Consider the following 20,638-nt stretch of genomic DNA (forward strand, 5'->3'; position numbering starts at 1 on the left):
GAGACGGAGAGGCTAAATTCTCCTGGAAACTCCTCAGCCAGGCTGGAATTTCCCAGGCATGGGGTTTGATGAAGCAGACCAGCTGGCAGGAGGGCAGCGCCATCCCACCCCGAGGTACTGGGGGGGACATAAAACCAACAGAGGCTGCACCAGCCACACTGTAGCCAGAGTACTTGGAGGGCATCAGGGTGACTGCTCAGAGTCAGCCTTGAGCCCAGTCATTTCAAGGGCCTCACCCGAGCCAAGCTCAGGCTCCAGATCTCACCACCACCAGGCACAGCAAACATCCTACCAGCTCTTCTCCGCAGGATTTGGGGCTGTGTGACAAGGTGAGCTGGGCCCGGGTAGGGGCTGAATGGGAAGGTGCCTGAGCTTTGCAGAAGAGAACCAGGCCCAGGGCCAGCCCCAGGCAGTGAACAGACTATGGGGCATGGGTACCATTCCTGTGGGTGGGTTTTTACTGGGGACATGGGTGCAGAGAGTGCAGCTGGAGGCCCAGGCCAGACCTGTCAGCAGAGAGACTGAGGGGGTGTTCTCTCCCGAGACAGGACCCTGGATGCCTTGGGTACACCAGGAAAGCAAATCCTCCCTCATTCTTCTACCAGGACAAAGACTTGCAAACCCTCAGGATCTCAGGGTCAGCCTCCTGGAGACCACTACCTTCAAGCAGAAAGTGAGCTGAGTCCATCCACGTCAACTTCTGGGAGGATGGAGGAAGATAGGGCCTTTCACACGAAGCCCACACACTCCTCCCCCTTTCCTGGGGGCCTCTGTGTTCCCTCCCCACTGACTGGCTTGTCCTAGTGGATGTCTTCTATCTGTCCATGAGTGCCCTGGGAAGGTAGAAACACTCCTCCAGCAACTCCTCCCACGTTTTGCCATCTACTATGCACTTTGGAAAGACAGAAGGGACCAACTCCTGGGGAGAATGATGGACTGGAAATCAGAATGTAATCTCCTCTGATTCTATTTCTCATGAATCCACCTTTCTCCTGATCCCAGGTCCAGCCTCAATAGGTCCAGGTGGCACTTGCTTTTCTTATTTCCAAAAAACAATTTGGAAGCCAGCAAAAATTAAACCAGAAAAAAAGAAAGAAAAAGAAAGGACTTCCCTAGTGATGCAGTGGTAAAGAATCCATCCGTCAATGCAGGAGACGTGGTTTCGATCACTGGTCCAGGGAGATCTCACATGCCGTAGGACAACTACGCCTGTGGGCCCCAACTCCTGATCCTGTGCTCTAGAGCCTACGACCCACGACTACTGAGCCCACATGCTGCAACTAGTGAAGCCTGCATGCTTAGAGCCTGTGCTCTGCAACAAGAGGAGCCACCGCAATGAGGAGTCTGCATACCACAGCTAGCGTTTAGTCCCCGTTCGCTGCAACTAGACAAAGCTGTAGCCCTTCACTGCAAAGCAGTGAGAGACCCGGCACAGCCAAGATAAATAAATAATTAAATTTTTTTAAAGGAAAAACAGAACAAAGTAATTTGGAGATTTTAAAAGCACTTTTTGGACTGCTCACCACAAGCAAAGAACCACTGATCATGTCTCTGGCAACAAACTGCCTCCCGAGCGGGAACCTCTTTTCAGATACTGACCTTGATTAAAAACAACACACAAGGGAGGAGTCTGGGAAGGAGGGATTGTGGATTGGATGGGGATGGAGACTGGGAGGACCGATGAGTGGCAGGGATGGTATGGGTTAGAACTGTGTTCGGTGAGAGCCATGCTGTGTTGGTGTGAAACCCAAGCTCTGCAGTGGGCACAGCACAGATCCCCCCTACTGTCCCTGAAGCTGCTGAAGCAGGGGGCTCCCTCCACGGCTCCTTGCCTCCACGGTCACCTGTGTGCCCATGGGTGAGCTCATCGAAGTGAGTTTTCCTCCAGTGGCACCAGTTTCCTTCCAGTGAGTGAGGTGCCTGGGGTCCATCCTATCACCATTGCAACAAGCCTAACATGAATCTCTGGGATGGTCATGGTGAAGACACTGTGAACGGAGAGTGGGGCCCCTTGTGTCCTGCCCCCCCACTAGTCTCCCACAGCCATGTTGTCTATGGAACCTGGAGACCTGAGTCCAAGAATGGGACCTGTGTGTGTGGTCCTTCAGGGTACAAAGGGCTCCAGTGAATCCACCTCCTCTAAGCTCACAGCACTCTTCTGTAAAAAATATAATTAATACTGCTGTGTGTGATATACGGGCTTCCCAGGTGGCTCAGTAGTAAAGAATCCTCCTGACAAGTAGAAGATTCGGGTTTGATCCCTGAGTCAGAAAGATCCCCTGGAGGAGGAAATGGCAACCCACTCCAGTATCCCTACCTGGAGAATCCCATGGACAGAGGAACCTCGTGGACTACAGTCCTTGGGGTCCTGAAAGAGTCAGACATGACATAGCAACTAAACAGCAGCAGCAGCGTTGGCGACCTGAGAGTTTTTTTTCTTTTTTTCTTTTTGGTACACTGGGTCTTCACTGCTGAGCACAGGCTTTCTCTAGTTGTGGTGAGTGGGGACCACTCTCTAGTGGTGTGCAGGCTTCTGATCTCAGTGGCTTTTCTGTTGCAGACCACAGGCTCTAGGGCAGGCGGCTCAATGGTTGTGGTGCACAGACTTAGCTGCTCTGCGGCATGTGGAGTCTTCCCAGACCAGAAATCGAACCGGTGTCCCCTGCATTGGCAAGCACATTGTTAACCACTGGACCGCCAGGGAGGTCCTCACAGCACTCTTGTCAGGAGGCAGGGCAGGGCTTACCACCATCAGACCAGGGAGGAAACAGAGGCCCTGGGTGGGTTGGGGGTTTGGCCTTGGGAGCGAGGTCTTGGCCGGTGCTGATGGCAGCACTCAGCGTGCCAGCTCTTGAGGAAGTTTTTCCCGGTCCAATATGGGGCCTCCTACTTCTCTCTCAGATGAACCCCAGGCCGCCTCTGCCTGGCCCCCATCACCACCCTGGTCAGCCCCGCATTCCTCCTGCAGCCCACTGCTTTAAGAGGCCTGGAGACTCAGCTTGTTGACTTGCAACACGATGAGCATTTACAGGCTGCTCCGGGGTCCCTTTCTGCGCTGTGCCAACTCCCACTCTCTTTCTTCCCTTCCTGAGCTGTCGCCTGTCTTCCGGACGCTCAAGACTATGGGTGAAGACAACACATAAAAGTTGGATAAGTATGTGCTGTGGCCAGTACAGCAGGTAGGGATCGAAAGTGGGTCAACGCACAGTTTGGAAAAAAGAAATTACAGACAGAATTAAAGTTTTAAAGATGGGACCGGGGGACTCAAGACCTCGAGAATCAAGAATCCCGCTGACCGATTCCATATCGCTTTTATTGAGCTCTTGGTAGGCAGAAAGTATCTGGTTTTTAAGATAACCTAAGTTTCCCATGTTCCCAGTCACATCCCCAGTTAATGTTTTTCTTTGGAAATTCTATGTTATTTTCTGTACAAAGGGCTCTAGATGGCTGGAAGCAAAGATCCTCGCAGGAACATCAGAGAAACCATCAGTGCATGGGCAAGTGACGTTCTAACTTGTGCTGATCCGACGTTCCTAAGTTCTCACCTTTCACTTTCCCACTGCTCATGCAGGACTCACTGACCTTGGCTAATCAGCCCAGGTACTCTGGTTATTTTTAACTATATTTCTCATTGTGTTCTCAAGGCCTCAAAAAGACATCTGGATGTTTTCCCACAAGGATGGAGTAAAACCAGTTGCTCTGAGAATGACTTCCAGGGTCTCCTTTAAGAGCTGTGGGAAGTGTGGAGACACCACTGGCCAGGGCCAGCTACATAACTTGCAAGATGAAAATACATGTCCCTTGAATCAAAAATTATTAAGAAATTCAAGCTCTCAGAAGTCAGAGAGATTAGGAGAAAGAGAAGGCTTCCACTGGCCATTGCTGCCTTTGAAGATGGAGAAAGGTGAACAAAGTCCTGGTAAGAGCCTCTAGGAACTGAGACCAACCCCAGCCAACAGTATGCAAGGGATTCATAGTCTCGCTCCTACAAGCACAAAGGACCAAATTCTGCCATCAATCTGAATGAGCTAGAAAGCAGTTCTCCCCTAGAGGCTATTGAAAGGAATCCAGCCTTATCAGCATCTTGACTGGCCTTGTGAACACAAAGCAGAGACACCCATCATAGCTCCTAGCATCTGACCTACAGAGCTGAGCCACCAGGGTGAAATTTATCTTCACTTGCCTAAGAGGAAATGCATGTTGGCTCAAGGAAACCTCTCAGAGCAATGATGACATCATAGAATGGAGTGAGGTCGGGAAGAGGAGCAGTCCCAAACTCAACCATAAAGACAGTGGGGAAGGACGGCTCCTGTCACAAGATGCTGCTCAGTTTCATCGGCAACAGTGGACTCCAGCTATAGGTTCTAGTACCACCTCTCTTTCCTGCAGTCTTCACTGCCTCAGCAGCACAGACAGGAGGGGGCGGCACGGAGCTTGGGAGTCATCAACCTGTCAGCAGGAATGGCCACCAACTTCAAGCTACCAAGAGTTTAACAACCAGCTCAAAAAAAAAAAGATCCTGACCATTTAACCTGTAGCTCTGGCAAGCCTGAATCCTCAGGCACAGACACAGCACAGCCCCGAGTTTCCCTGTAGCATTCATCCCAGAATGCTGGAAGAAGTAGAGTGATGTAGGGTGAGAAGCATGAGGTTCCTCTAACCTGCCTGAAATCAGCCCCACCTGCTCACCAAGAGGAGCCAAGTCTGACAGGTAGCAGAGTAAATGCTCTGTGAGATCCTGCCCTCTGTCCCTCTCAGAGAAGGCAATCTGTGTCTTGGTTCAGGTTGGCTCCGATGCAGACCTAAGACAAGCATTTAGTGGAAGTATCGTGTTGGCCAAAAAGTTGTTCGGGATTTTGGGTAAGATATTACTTTTTGGCTAACCCAATATTTTGTTTGGGAGATGATTCCAGAAAGCGCCAGCAGGAGTGTAGAGAGGGGAGACAGGGCAGGACCTGAGTCAAAGAGGATGTGTTTCAATGAAGAGGTTACAAAAATGGGAGACAGGGGCTCAACCCAGCTGTGGACATCAGGGAGTGGTGTGACATGTCTGGAAACCAGCCACCAAGTCTTGAGGAAGAAGAGGTGTTTTTCCACCAAGTCCCCGCAATGGTTGATGGAAGTTGCTTCCTGGATCCAACAGCCCCCCAGCCCCAAACCAGTGCTTCCAGTCTGCCCCAGAGCAAAGATCAGCTAGGGAATAAGGAGTGGGTGGGGTGTGGACAGTGTCTGAAACACCCAGGCAAACAATGATGTGACCTGTGTGTCACTCTGTGTGTGTCTCTCACCCTCATGCAGAGCTCTTCACCCCAAAGAGCAGGATGCTTGTATTTAATGGTGCATATTTTTGTGTCATGTGATCCCTAAACCCAAGCCCATCGCTGAAATCTGGGACCCAGCTAAAGAAATGGTAGCGTGTCTCAAAACCACAGGAAAAGCCAGGAGGGGCAGACTATTCCAGAATTAAGATCGTCAAGGGCAAGAGGAACGTTTAGGGCATTGTATTTGCATGCTCAGCCCTAAGACTGAACTGTGTGTCTGTGAGTGTTTAACAAGGTGGGAAGCCTGGCCCCTCGTGGACTGTCAGCTCCACGTGAGCAGGAGCAGCAGCCCCACCAGCACCGCACACACAGCAGGTCTCCTACTGGGTGCTGGAGGAGGAGGGCAGAGGCGGGTGAAGGGCTCGGGAGGGACCCGAGGGTGGAGATGCTGTCCTGGAGCTCCTGGGGCTACTGCCTCTCCCCCCACCCCCGTACCCTCCTGGAAGGAACAGGGGCCTCACACTTCTCTCTGTTCATAGGAGTGATCACACACACATACACACACACATACAAACACACTCTGAAAGGTCATGGTAAGTTGGAAGAGGGGAGACAATTGAAACTGAAAGCTAGACGAAGCTGTTTTCATAAGATTTTATTTTTTGGATGCTGACTCAGGGCAAAAGATATCCAAAGAAGTCTTCTCTGGCCTTCTGATTCAACAGAAGCACTTATCAGGGAATTGTCTGCCTATTGTTCACCGTCTGCCAGGAAATCTTGGCCAACGAAATTTTGGCCAACGAAATTTTGGCCAACGAAATGGCAACGGTCTTACGGGTAGACCGAACGGTGGAGGAATTCTGACACTCTGAAGCTGTGAACCAATAAAAAACAGGTTTCTTGTGAGAACTGGGTGAAGGTCAAGACAAGGCCCCTCCCTCCAGATCTGCCAGCCCCTAACTAGTGGACTCCAGGAACCTCGGGGACCCAGGTCACCCTCTGGCTGCGACCTTTGGAGCATATGGTTAAATCTGCATACCACAGACGGAGATGAAACTGAGGCCCACAGATGATAAGGGGCTTCCCAGGGTCACAAACCCATCCCAGCAAAGCAAGGCCTGAAGATCATTACTGAGTCAGTGCCTCTCAAGCTTCTGCACAGTCAGAGCCCTCTGCAGGCCTTGTGAAAGTACAAATGGCTGGACCTCACCCCAGAGTTGGATTCAGCTGGTGTGAGTGGTGCTGAGAATCTGCCTTCCTGTCAGTTCCCGTGTCGGGACCCCATTAGAGAACCACTGCTTTAAGGGATGCACAGCCAGGGCTGGAGACCTGGGGCTCAGGGAGGGTGGGCCCGGGTGGGAGGGCCTTTCTCTGCCCTCGATGGGGCAGCGGGTCATTGGTCCAAAGGATGTTTCACATACTTACTCCCTGACCAGAAACCCCACAGTCCAGAAGGGGCCACTCACCTCATTACAGTTTATGTCAAATTGGTCATTGGATGGGTCCAGGGTGACTGTCCCCACACACTGTTTCACCAGCTGGAAGGGGAGGTTCAAGGTCAAACTGGAACCCCTGTGGCCATAACCTCCCGGCCTCCTCCCAGGGTTGGAAATCTTCCCCAACCCCACTGTCCAACCCCTGGGAAGCATCTGCCATTCCCCTCCCCCACTCCCATCCTCACCCCATTCTCCTTGAAGTCACACTGCTCCGGGGGCTGCTGGGTCGTCCTGGGGCACACGGTCTCCTTCACCGTGAAGCTCACAGGCTTTCTGGGGCCTGGGCCTACCTCCTGGTCATGGGTCAAAGTAGGGGAAACTGAGTTTGGGCTCATTCTTCTTCCTCTGATCTGTCTCCTTGCCCCCCAACTAGCTGGCCCCCTCCCCAGATTCCTTCATAACTCACATCATTGGATGTAGGGTCAAGCTCCAGGAGGCGGTAGAGATTAGCTTCTGAGGACCTCTCGTTGAACTGACCCACAGCACGAAGCACAGCCTCCCTGAGGCTGAGGGCCGGGGCACTGGCCGAGGGCAGCGCTAGTCCCAGCAGCAGTAGCCACAGTGACCAGCGCCCCAGGGAGAGGCTGGCTCCCTGGGTCTCCATGGTCCCCAGTCCTCATCCTCCCAGCCTGAGGGACCCTCCTTTTATGCTCAGCCAGAGCCTGATGCAATCGCTCAACCAGGAGTCTTCCTCACCCGCCCCAACTCTGCCCTCCTCCCAGCGTGTGAGAAGGACTTGCTTCAGCCCCTGCTGTGGCCTCACAGGACTGCTAGGCAGTGGGCAGGGAGGACCCTGAGCAAGGTGAAGAAATGATTTCTCCATCTTCTGACAGCATTTTGGCCTCTCCTGGACCCCATGGGAAGTGTCACAGGCAGGCTTGCTCAACAGGGTTGTGTCCTCCAGGAGAGGGAGGGGCCAGGCACTGTCTACATCCCCTCTGACTCTACACCATGGGCCCCTCAGCATCCAGAGTAAAGGAGTGGGTCACGTCTCAATCGCCAGCTCTTGGCCCTGTCTGGCACCTAATAGGCACTCAGTTAACACTTGAAGAATGGTAAGACCATCAACTCCTGCTGTAGACTTACATTTCCAACCCATCCCTAGGCAGACATCAATCCTGCACCATCCTGTCCTCTGGGCTGAGACCTCTGCCAGTCAGGGCTTGGCTCCCTTGGTGCCCTCTCCTAGATTCATCACCACTATTTTCTCAGTGAAAAAGTTCTCCTTCACAGCAACCCCCCCCCAAGACATGGCCTGTTCCATTGGTCCCTCCTGAACTAAGCATGGGAAGGGTCATCTGCATTGTGACCCCAATTCAGTGCCCTCTCTACACTCAAGGCCACTGCAGGCTGCCCAGTCCTCACTGGATCCATATTCACATTCAAGCCGTGTCTTCATCTCCACAGGCTCTGGGGACCCTCTGTCCTCCTGAACTTGCCCCTGACCAATTCTCCCGTGTCCCTCTTCTCCTGGGTCCCCGCCCCCTCCCTGGGGGCTCCTGTTGAGTCTCCTCCAAGGACTCTCCTCTTAGGGGGCAGGGCTGGCTCAGGTGCATGCCGGCTGCTTCTATCCCCAGTCCTCACACGTTCCTGGGAGCAACCCTTCTCAAGACACCAGTTCTGAACATGAATCACTGCTCTGTCTCTGGGTTTAAGACTCTCATGAACGCCCTGGTTGTCTGCCCTGGGCTGTTGGCTGGGTGCTGCCGCAGGAGCCCTGAGCTGGAAGCCTGGGAGCCCCACCTGCTCCTTCTTCCTCCTGAGGACACTCCCCTGACCTCCCACCACCCCTGCCCTGGGCCTACCCCTGTCTTTTCTCCTCTCAGTGAAGCCACAACCTCCAGACTCCATGTTTCCTGATTTTCAGGCTCTACCCAGACCACTGTCCACTCTTCACACCATTTCTAGATGCGAAGGCAGAATACTGATTTGACCATTTCACCCTCTGCCTTCAGAGCACACAGACTCCCGCCTGACAGCAGAGTCTGGATCTTGACACTCCTCATTGTCCACACCCTGGCCCTGCAGGTCAGGTCTCAAGCTGCCTTGACCACTCCAACCACAAGGCATCTCAGAGCCTCCTGCTTGTCCCCCATCTCTGCAGCTGGTGCCTCTGCTTGCCCTGACATGCCACCTTGCAAAGCTTTCCCTGACCTTAACCAAAAGTGGTACCTCTTCCTCTTGTCTCCCAAAGCCTTCAGGACATCCTTTCTTCTTTTTTGCTTTTTTAGTAAAATGTGATTTTTATTTATTTAGTTAGTTAGTTTTGGCTGTACCGTGTCTTCATTGCTGCCCACCAGCTAGTCTGGTTGCATAGAGCAAAGGCTACTCTCTAGTTGGGGTACACAGGCTTCTCATTGCAGTGGCTTCTCTTGTTGCAGAGCACAGGCTCTAGAGTGTGAGGTCTCAGTAGCTGTGGCCCAAGGGCTTACTTGCTTGGTGTGGGATCTTCCTGGACCAGGGATCCAACCTGCATCTCCTGCATTGGCAGGCGGATTCTTACCCACGGGACCACCAGGGAAGTCCAGGACATCTCTTCTGATTTGACCTCCAGGACTCCCTGCCCAGTGCTCTGGTTGAACACCAGGTGGGGAGGGGGACACTGGGAGGAAAAGAGAGCACAGCTGGGGGAAATACTGTGCCCAAGGGACAGAGGAGTGCTGAAGCCAAGAAGAACATTCCAATCCGTCAATACCAGGGAAGCACCATGGGCCCATGAGGCCCGGGGAGGTTGTGGACTCAGTTGCCCTGTGGGACCCTTGAGGTCTTGGTCAGGGCACCTTGGAAGGCGGCAGCCTGGATGGGAGATGCTGGTTGACCACTCAGCCTTGGAGAAGGAAAGAGAAGTGAGTTTTGTGCAACCTCGTTACACCGCCCAGATATTGCCCCAGTGGCCTTTTGGTCAAGGTGTATCCTTTCCCCAAGTCAAATAATTAGCAACACACATGGTTACTGGGTGTTTGGTAACCTGGAAATCTCCCTGTGCTTTCCTGGTGGTGGTGGTCTATTCGCTAACTCACGTTCGACTCTTTGCGACCCCGTGAACTGTAGCCCGCCAGGCTCCTCTGTCCATGGGATTTCCCAGGCAAGAATACTGAAGTGGGTAGCCATGTCCTCCTCTAGGGGAACATCTCAACCCAGGGATCGAACCTGCATCTCCTGGGTCTCCTGCACTGCAGGCAGATTCTTTACCGTTTAGTCACCAGGGAAGCCCTCCCCTGTGCTTTCTTGCCTCTGCGCTCTTGCCTTTTTTCACACTTCAAACTAAAGTCTCCTTCCCCATCCTCCCTGGATCCTGTTAGGGGCCTCTGCCAGGTCCTCAGTCTGCATCTCCTGTGATGAGGAGCGAGCCTTCCATGTCTCCAGCATCTCCCTTTTCTAATTTAGTCCTCACAACTGTCTTGTCCTAGTGGAGTGTTATGTCTGCTTATAGGTGCCCTGGGAAGGGGGAGGCTTCACCCAGCCCAGGCCAGCTAGTACGCCCTTTGGAAATTAAAGAGAGAAGGCACCAACTCCTAGTAAGAGTGACAGACCAACTGGGGATCAAAACACCATCTCACTGACTCCATTTTTTCCAGCTTGGAATCTGTCACAGGTCCCCGGTCCAACTCAATAGTTACAGGGAAGCACTTGACTTTATTTTTTTTGGAAAGATATTCAGGAGATTGTAAAGCACCTTCCTGCCTAATCACCACCTGTAGAAAACCACCAATTCCGTCTCCAGCAACAACCTCCCTCCATAAGGATTTAAATCAACAGAAAAGGAAAGAGCTTGGGGAGCTGGAATTGCAGGTTACAGCGAGGTGGAGAGTGGGAGGGCTGATGGGTGGCAGGGACCAGGGAAGGGAGGGCTGGGGCTGCTGGCAGCTATGCTGTGTAGGTGTGACACCCTGGCTGTGAATAGGAAACAAGACTGACACCCTTGCCATCCCTTAAGTTGGGAACTTTCTCCATTTTGCTGGGAGTTCCTGCCATGATGGTCACTAGTGTGCCCTTGGGCAATCTCTGAAAGAGCTTTCTTCCAAGTGATTTGCCAATGATGAAAACACTGAGTGGGATCCCTGGGGTCCATCCTGTCACCAACACAACAACCCTGACACTAATCCCTGGGAGATTCATGGTAACAACACTTCGAGGGGAGCCTGAGGCCCCTTTTGTCCTGCCTCCCCCACTCGCAGCCTGCGCATGACCACATTGCCTATGGAGTCTGAAGACCTGAGTCCAACGATGTGACCTGTGTGTGTGGTCCTTCGGGGTACAACAGGCTCCTCTGTACCCACCTCCTCTGAGTTCACAGCATTCTTGTCAGGAGAGCAGGGTAGGGCTCACCACCAGTCTCATTAAGCCAAGAAGGAAACAGGCCCAGGGTGGGGTGAGGTGCGGCCTTGGGAGAGAGGTCTTGGCCAAATCAGGGTTGATAGAAGGACCCAGAGTTCTTGTCCAGTGTGGAGTCCCCCTGGTCCAGTCTAGGGCCTCCATCTTTCTTAGACTATCTCCCTACCCCTTTCTCTGACCCCACTACCCGCCACTCTGGCGACCCCTGTATCTCTCGTGAATCTCAGAACTTTAAGAAGTTCTGGAGACTCTTCTTTTTGACCAGCAGTGCTCTAGACACTGAAGGGCTGAACTGGGGGCCTGTTCTGCCCTGGTCTACCTCCCACTCTTTCCACTGCTTCCAGGGTTATCCCTTGCCCTCTGGCTGCCGAGGTTGCTGGGGTAGGGGGGAAGACCCTGGGGAGAACTGGGGCAAGGGTAGAGGGAAGTAGGTTGCTCTCAGAATGGTTTCGGGGGCCTCCTTCCTGTATTATTTCAAGTATGGAGTCACCACTGGCTAGCACTGGCTCCATCACTTGCAAAATAAAAATGTGGGGCCCCTCGTTCAAAATCATGAGAATTTCAAGACCTCAAGAATCAGTCATTAGCAAGTACCCACGTATGGGGGCCTATGTGACTACACTGGTGACACACTCTTGATACCAGCCTTGCCCCCTGCCCACTAAACACTCTTTATCACCACAAGAGAGAGTTTAGACTATCTGGGTGTTGTAGGTAAGTCCAGGCCAGACTTTCACATACTTAGTAGCAGCAAGATCAGCAAGAGTTGTTGTTCTTGTGATGTCAGAATCTGACAAGTCTTTAAGCTTAAAACAGCTACCATATTCTGGGCAACACATGTAAAAGAGTTCAAAATTTCATGATGAGACTTATGAAAATCTTATCAGTATCTAGAAGGTCAACCTTGTTATGTCATGTTTAGTGGAGGCTGTCTACTCATGGAGGTGGCAGTTGTTGGAAAGGTAACAAGAGCCCTTAGATTAAGACTCTTCAGGACTTCCGTGGTGGTCTAGTGGTAAAGAATTTGCCTGTCAATACAGGGGACATGGGTTTGATCCCTGATCTGGGAAGATTCCACATGCTGTGGGGCAACTAAGCTTCCATGCCAGCCCACCATAAGCCTGTATGCTACTGAGCCCACCTTCTAGAGCTCATACTCTGCAACAAGAGAAGCCACCGAGATGAGAAGCCTGTGCACTGCAATGAAGAGTAACTCCCATTCGCCGCAACTAGAGAATGCCCAAGCACAGCAATGAAGACTCAGCACAGTCATAAATAAATAAATAATTTTTAGAAAAAGACTCTTTATTGGCTGTTGATCAGGTAGAGTCTGGGTGAAAGTGACCAGATGCCCTGCAGACAAACGCTGAGAGAGCAATGAATGGTGAGTCTTCCCACCCTAGACTCTGTGAATTGGAGGCCTTCTATTCCCATCACCAGGGTAGTTACTTTCTTCACAACCAAGTGATCTGAAGGCCCAGTCCCTCAGCAATCACTATTCCTGTCCCCAGCCCTCCCCTTGTCCTAGACCATGTGCCCAGACTCCTCCCTACGTGCTCAGCAGCTTCATCCTTTTATGCCGTGACCCATCATAGAACAGCTCTCTATGCCCTGAAACACCAGTAGGATCGCCTTAGGAGTTTCCACCTCATATTCATGATCAACGTCATCAATATCCTTCCAGCAGCAGAGCTGGCAGTGCAATGAGCACTAGGGTAGAGTCACCCCCCACGTGGGTCTTCTTTGTAGATGGCAAATTCTGATACTAGGAGCTGCCAGAGGTGCCTGGGAAAAAGACAAGTGGGGTGAGAAAGATTACTCATGTGGTTTGAGAGTCTTCCATCAGTATGGGCCTCTTCCCTCATTTACGAGCCTCAAAATTAAGCATTCTACTTAACTAGAAGGTAGCCTCCCAGGGAATCAGCTCGTTTAGAATTCAAGTTGCCTTCCCTAAGTGTGTGCTCCACTGGGAGGTGAGCCTTGGGTGTATAGTCATCCTTTCGATGTTTCTTCTCAGAGTCCATTTCATCTTCCAATGGTACTGACTACTCGGAGATGAGATTGGGGGCATTGAAGGTCCAGGGAGCCTTCTGGGTAGCTGTTCACACCCAGCTTCTTACTAAAAGGCAATGTTGTTGCAGATCGGATGTGTTCTGTGAATCCAGATATGAAACATAGACCATCTGAGAGTCTTTGAATATCATATACCACGTATGCTGTGCGGACAGAGATGGCATCCCTGTTATTGCCCTGGAATTCCTTTTGTCACTCAGTCGTGAAGCTGGCAGTCAGCCACTTTGGCCAGGCTTTCTTGGCCTCATGTGCTGGCATCGCTAGGCTTTGTCAATATTTTGAGGTCTGATGGTGGATTTAAATGGATCACCATGTCCCATGTGATGGTGTATTCACATGCCTAGAGATCCTACCTAGCCAGCACAGGTTTAATTCATTTGAGATTCCATTAACACAGCCCGTGAATGGTCATTTTTCTTGCATATCAATGTGAGTCATAAAAGAGGTGGTGAGCGCAGAGCATTCTATTGCAACAAGGTTTGATACCCCCAAGGATGGAGGCTTGACCATCCAGTTGCATAGGCAGACACTGGGCCACACTGCCAGTCTCTGGCGTACTGCCCGTGAGACAGTGAGAAATGCAACCAGGTAAATTTGGGAAGGTTTCTTGACCGAGGGGCCTTGTTCAGGCACAGGTGTCAAAAGATGTTTTTGAGGCTGAGCAGCAGTGGCGGCACAGCCCACGCATCCTCCTTTAAATTAGCACATCCACCCATGAAGGACCAGGCATCTTCAGGACCCTGGTGGACCAAAGCCCCCAGGGAGCTCTGACACAGACCCCACGTCTGAGAGAGCTGCATCTGGAATATGATCGCCCACCTTTGCCTCTAGATGTTTCCCTCCAAGTGCCCTGTTTTCCTGTTTTCCAGGAAAGAGTCATTTTGTTGAGATTTTCATTTTTCACCCTTCCTGTGATAGGGGTGTTCCTCTTTGAGGCTCTGAACATCAGACAGAGTCACACACCACTGAGCGACTGAACTCAACTGAACTGAGTTGAAAAATATAGCATGAGATACATTTTTGAGGATGAATGAGTCCACACAGTTAAAAGTGCCTAGGGGCCATGAAAGTGACAATGTAGCTCTCTGCCTCCCCTGACAGCGTCCTACCCTGCTCCAGCTGGGGATGACAAAGAGGCAGAGTGGTGCACGGGAGAACAGGGGGCTGCATGTTACATCTTACAACTTCATTCATGAAAGGATGAATACAGTCAAGATCCACAAGGTCTTTGCCTAGTAACAGCCTAGTTTCTCTCCTTGACACAGCATGGGTCTGGGGGATGGAGAAGCCACTTCTGGCCCATGCTCATTGGCCCTCCTCTTCCTGACCTCTTGATCTCCTCCACTCTGTCTTTGATTTCAGTGCCCCCAACCAAGGAAGCTGTCCCCTGCCCCGAACTGAGTGACCTTCACATGCGCACAGACACCGAGAAACACTCCAGGGAGGAGTCATCTCCCGGGGCCTCTTGACCTCCCGTCCCCTCTCACTACATTGTGAAACCTTCAGTGCCCCTTGGCTTTCAGCATTGCCCCCAGGACCCTCGCTCCTGCACCACCACCCTGGACCCCTCAGGCCCTTCTCTCTTGTCTCCACATCAGGCCCCACACCTGACGCATATGAAACGAGTGGACGGACTCTGCACGACTCCACTGCCATCACAGGCCATGTTCCCTCAAGTGAGAAGCGTGAGGTTCCTCTAACCTGCCTGAAACCAGCCCCACCTGCTCACCAAGAGGAGCCAAGCCTGACAGGTAGCAGAGCAAATGCTCTGTGAGATCCTGCCCTCTGTCCCTCTAGAGAAGGCAATCTGTGTCTTGGTGCAGGTAGACCCAGCAGGAGACCTAAGACAAGCCTTTGGTGGAAGGAGTTTGTTTGCGAGGAGATTCCAGAAAGAGCCGGCAGAAGTGTGGACAGGGGAGACAGGGCAGGACATGAGTCAAAAGAGGAGGGGTCAATGAAGAGGTCACTGATGGGGGCAGTTGGGGCTAAATCCCGGTGGGGACCTCACACAGGGTTATACATATCTGGGAGGGGGCCACCCCAAGAGTGGGGAAGAGGAGGTGTTTTTCCACCAATTCCCTCCAATGGTTGGTTGAAGCTGCTACCAGAATACAAACTTCCTAGTGCTTCCAGTCTGCCCCAGTGCAAAGGGGCATGGCGAGAGCTAGAGCATGGGGAGTGGGCAGGACATAGACAATGTCTGAACACCCGGGGAAAGAGGGATGTGACCTGTGTGTCACCCTGTGCGTCTCACACAGTATTCAGCTCATCACCCCGATGAGCAGAATGCTTCTTTTTAATGAGAAGTTTTATATCATTGGATTCCATCACACAGAACCACCACTAAAATGTGGGAGCCAACTAGAAAAACAGTGATGTGTCTGAATGCCACAGGAAAGTCAGGAGGCGTAGGCTTTCCAGAGTTAAGATTGTCATGGGGAAGAGGAATGTTCTGGGCATGGTACATGCAGGCTTATCCCTGAAACTGAACTGTGTCTCCGTGAGTGTTTAACAAGGTGGGAAGCCTGGCACCTCGTGGACTGTCAGCTCCACGTGAGCAGGAGCAGCAGCCCCACCAGCACTGCACACACAGCAGGTCTCCTACTGGGTGCTGGAGGAGGAGGGCAGAGGCGGGTGAAGGGCTCGGGAGGGACCCGAGGGTGGAGACGCTGTCCTGGAGCTCCTGGGGCTGCTGCCTCTCCCCCCACCCCCATACCCTCCTGGAAGGAACAGGGGCCTCACACTTCTCTCTGTTCACAGGAGTGATCACACACACACACACACACACACACACACACATACACACACACATACAAACACACTCTGAAAGGTCATGGTAAGTTGGAAGACGGGAGACAATTGAAATTGAAAGCTAGACGAAGCTGTTTTCACAAGATTTCATTTTCTGGATGCTGACTCAGGGCAAAAGGGATCCCAAGAAGTCTTCTCTGGCCTTCTGATTCAACAGAAGCCCTTATCAGGGAGTTAGCTGCCTATTGTTCACCGTCTGCCAGGAAATCTTGGCCCAGGAAGTGGGAACGGTCTTATGGGTGGACCGAATGGTGGACCGAACGGTGGACCGAACGGTGGACGGAATGGTGGACCAAATGGTGGACCGAACGGTGGACCGAACGGTGGACGGAATGGTGGACCGAACGGTGGACCGAATGGTGGACCGAACGGTGGACCGAATGGTGGACCAAATGGTGGACCGAACGGTGGAGGAATTCTGACACTCTGAAGCTGTGAACCAATAAAAACAGGTTTCTTGTGAGAACTGGGTAAAGGTCAAGACAAGGCCCCTCCCTCCAGATCTGCCAGCCCCTAACTAGTGGACTCCAGGAACCTCGGGGACCCAGGTCACCCTCTGGCTGCGACCTTTGGAGCATATGGTTAAATCTGCATACCGCAGACGGAGATGAAACTGAGGCCCACAGATGATAAGGGGCTTCCCAGGGTCACAAACCCATCCCAGCAAAGCAAGGCCTGAAGATCATTATTGAGTCAGTGCCTCTCAAGCTTCTGCACAGTCAGAGCCCTCTGCAGGCCTTGTGAAAATACAAATGGCTGGACCTCACCCCAGAGTTGGATTCAGCTGGTGTGAGTGGTGCTGAGAATCTGCCTTCCTGTCAGTTCCCGCGTCGGGACCCCATTAGAGAACCACTGCTTTAAGGGATGCACAGCCCGGGCTGGAGACTTGGGGCTCAGGGAGGGTGGGCCCAGGTGGGAGGGCCTTTCTCTGCCCTCGATGGGGCAGCGGGTCATTGGTCCAAAGGATGTTTCACATACTTACTCCCTGACCAGAAACCCCACAGTCCAGAAGGGGCCACTCACCTCATTACAGTTTATGTCAAATTGGTCATTGGATGGGTCCAGGGTGACTGTCCCCACACACTGTTTCGCCAGCTGGAAGGGGAGGTTCAAGGTCAAACTGGAACCCCTGTGGCCATAACCTCCCGGCCTCCTCCCAGGGTTGGAAATCTTCCCCAACCCCACTGTCCAACCCCTGGGAAGCATCTGCCATTCCCCTCCCCCACTCCCATCCTCACCCCATTCTCCTTGAAGTCACACTGCTCCGGGGGCTGCTGGGTCGTCCTGGGGCACACGGTCTCCTTCACCGTGAAGCTCACAGGCTTTCTGGGGCCTGGGCCTACCTCCTGGTCATGGGTCAAAGTAGGGGAAACTGAGTTTGGGCTCATTCTTCTTCCTCTGATCTGTCTCCTTGCCCCCCAACTAGCTGGCCCCCTCCCCAGATTCCTTCATAACTCACATCATTGGATGTAGGGTCAAGCTCCAGGAGGCGGTAGAGATTAGCTTCTGAGGACCTCTCGTTGAACTGACCCACAGCACGAAGCACAGCCTCCCTGAGGCTGAGGGCCGGGGCACTGGCCGAGGGCAGCGCTAGTCCCAGCAGCAGTAGCCACAGTGACCAGCGCCCCAGGGAGAGGCTGGCTCCCTGGGTCTCCATGGTCCCCAGTCCTCATCCTCCCAGCCTGAGGGACCCTCCTTTTATGCTCAGCCAGAGCCTGATGCAATCGCTCAACCAGGAGTCTTCCTCACCCGCCCCAACTCTGCCCTCCTCCCAGCGTGTGAGAAGGACTTGCTTCAGCCCCTGCTGTGGCCTCACAGGACTGCTAGGCAGTGGGCAGGGAGGACCCTGAGCAAGGTGAAGAAATGATTTCTCCATCTTCTGACAGCATTTTGGCCTCTCCTGGACCCCATGGGAAGTGTCACAGGCAGGCTTGCCCAAGAGGGTTGTGTCCTCCAGGAGAGGGAGGGGCCAGGCACTGTCTACATCCCCTCTGACTCTACACCATGGGCCCCTCAGCATCCAGAGTAAAGGAGTGGGTCACGTCTCAATCGCCAGCTCTTGGCCCTGTCTGGCACCTAATAGGCACTCAGTTAACACTTGAAGAATGGTAAGACCATCAACTCCTGCTGTAGACTTACATTTCCAACCCATCCCTAGGCAGACATCAATCCCGCACCATCCTGTCCTCTGGGCTGAGACCTCTGCCAGTCAGGGCTTGGCTCCCTTGGTGCCCTCTCCTAGATTCATCACCACTATTTTCTCAGTGAAAAAGTTCTCCTTCACAGCAACCCCCTCTACTCCAAAACATGGCCTGTTCCATTGGTCCCTCCTGAACTAAGCATGGGAAGGGTCATCTGCATTGTGACCCCAATTCAGTGCCCTCTCTACACTCAAGGCCACTGCAGGCTGCCCAGTCCTCACTGGATCCATATTCACATTCAAGCCGTGTCTTCATCTCCACAGGCTCTGGGGACCCTCTGTCCTCCTGAACTTGCCCCTGACCAATTCTCCCATGTCCCTCTTCTCCTGGGTCCCCGCCCCCTCCCTGGGGGCTCCTGTTGAGTCTTCTCCAAGGACTCTCCTCTTAGGGGGCAGGGCTGGCTCAGGTGAATGTGGGCTGCTTCTCCCCCAAGTCCTCACACATTCCTGGGAGCAGCCCTTCTCAAGACCCCAGTTCTGAACACGCATCACTGCTCTGTCTCTGGGTTCAAGACTCCCATGAATGCCCTGATTGTCCGCCCTGGGCTGTTGGCTGGGTGCTGCCGCAGGAGCCCTGAGCTGGAAGCCTGGGAGCCCCACCTGCTCCTTCTTCCTCCTGAGGACACTGCCCTCACCTCCCACCACCCCTGCCCTGGGCCTACCCCATCTTCTCTCCTCTCAGTGAAGCCACAAACTCCAGACTCCACCTTCCCTGATTTCCTGGCTCTCTCTTGACCACTGTCCACTCTCCACATCATCTTCTGGGAGTTCCAGCACACCAGCAGTTTGACCTTTTCAAACCCTATCTTCAGCCACCCACACTCCCCGCACCAGGCATCAGGGCCAAGGCTGCTGTTTTCAGTTTCCTCACTTCCAGCCCCACGGGCCTCAGGTGTCAGGCTGCCCCTTACATCTCAACCACTCAGGCCCCTCTGAGCCTCCTCCTCTCCTCCCATCTCTGCCTCTGATCCCTCTGTGTGCCCTGACCTCCACCTTGGGAAGCCTCCCCTGACCTCCAGCTAGACTCAGCACCTCCTCCTCTTCACCTACACGGCCTGCAGAACATCCCTTCTGATTGGACCACAGTATCTCCCTGTCCAGTGCTCTGACTGAGAAAGCAGGCTGGAGAGGCCAGTGCTGGGAGAACACAGCTGGGAAAGATAATGAACCAAAATGATAAAGATGTCTGAAAGCGATGAAGCAAATTCTCATCCGTCTCTCCTTTGACCTGGTCATGTGACTGTGAGCCCTGTTATAGTTCCTGGATTTGGTTGCCTTATGGGACTCTTGGGGACTTGGCCAAAGCCCCTCAGTGGGTCAGATAGTGCTGCTTACACATCAACCTTGGAGAAGGAAGGAGAGGTGGGCCTCTGTGCAACCTGGTTTCACAGTCCAGGTATTGCCCCAGCAACCTCTTGGTCAAACTAAATCCTTTTTCCAACTCAACAGAGGAAAAGGAATGTCCACAGTAGAAACAATTGGTAGTACACATGGTTGCTGGTTATTAGGTAAGCGTGAAACCCTCCCTGTGCTTTTCTGCCTCTGGATTTGGGCATTTGCTCACATGTCAAACTGAATTTCCCTCCCCCATTTTCCCTGGATCCCTTGGAGGGTCCACGTCTGGGTCCTCAGGCTGCACCTCCTGTGTTGGTGGTGAACCTTCCCTTCCTCTAGCAACCAGCTTTCCTGCTTAGGGCTCACTGCCTGTCAGAGCTGAGGTCTTCTCAGAAAAGACACCACACCCTCATCCCCAGGCAGGTTGTCCCCGACTCCACGTCCGGTCCTTGAGAAATCCGCATGCACCCTTCCCCCCAGCTCACTCAGGAATGAGCCGGGATCCTGCATGGCCCCCTCCTTTGCTCCTCTCACCCTTCCTTCCTGTTCAGACCCTCCATGGGAAAGAGAACTGAACCCCAGGCTGCCGTGCCCCCGATGGTGGGGACACCCACCAGCTCTCCGACCAGCTGATGAGTAAATGAGACCCACAAGCAGTATCATTCCAAGAAGGACCCCCACGTGCTGCAAACAAGAGGCAGGTCAAGCCCTCTGGAGCCCAACTTCCAGGAGGATGGGGTAAGAGAGGGCACTTCACACAGATACGCACACCCCTCCACCCACGGTGGTACTACCAGGTCCCTGGTACCTGGGTGATCCCTTCCTACATCCTCGGTTTTCCTTGTTCCTTCCGTTTGCACATAGATGTCCTGGGAAGGCAGAAACTGCCCCTTCAGATGCTCCAGTCAGGTACACTTTGTAAAGTGACTAGAGCAGGGAACAACCCCTGAGCAGAAGGACAGATTGCTGATCAGAACACAATTTCCCCAACCCCACCACCCACATAAGCCCAACAGACTCGGGTGGTGATGTCTACGTCGCCAGGGAAGACCTACATTTCTTATTTCCAAAAAGAATTTAGTAGATTTTAAAGGCACCTTTCTGGCCTCTGATTACCAGCTGAGAAC

At 52.9% G+C, this 20,638-nt stretch overlaps 2 protein-coding genes across 2 annotated transcripts; both read right to left on the minus strand.

The window, feature by feature from the left end:
- Positions 1 to 6,018: 6,018 nt before the first annotated feature.
- Positions 6,019 to 7,361, minus strand: LOC145521860 (cathelicidin-2-like). Its single transcript, XM_081530864.1, has 4 exons — positions 7,164 to 7,361; positions 6,943 to 7,050; positions 6,728 to 6,799; positions 6,019 to 6,135 (listed from the first exon to the last, which is right to left on the minus strand). The coding sequence occupies exons 1-4, from the start codon at positions 7,359 to 7,361 to the stop codon at positions 6,019 to 6,021; spliced, it is 495 nt and encodes a 164-aa protein (XP_081386990.1).
- Positions 7,362 to 15,766: 8,405 nt separating this feature from the next.
- LOC145521861 (cathelicidin-4-like) lies at positions 15,767 to 17,633 on the minus strand. Its single transcript, XM_081530865.1, has 5 exons — positions 17,436 to 17,633; positions 17,215 to 17,322; positions 17,000 to 17,071; positions 16,239 to 16,408; positions 15,767 to 15,776 (listed from the first exon to the last, which is right to left on the minus strand). The coding sequence occupies exons 1-5, from the start codon at positions 17,631 to 17,633 to the stop codon at positions 15,767 to 15,769; spliced, it is 558 nt and encodes a 185-aa protein (XP_081386991.1).
- Between the last annotated feature and the right edge of the window lie 3,005 nt (positions 17,634 to 20,638).

This window comes from Giraffa tippelskirchi, chromosome 9, assembly GCF_054371585.1.
Source record: "Giraffa tippelskirchi isolate mGirTip1 chromosome 9, T2T-mGirTip1v1.2.pri, whole genome shotgun sequence".
Taxonomy (NCBI): Eukaryota; Metazoa; Chordata; class Mammalia; order Artiodactyla; family Giraffidae; genus Giraffa; species Giraffa tippelskirchi.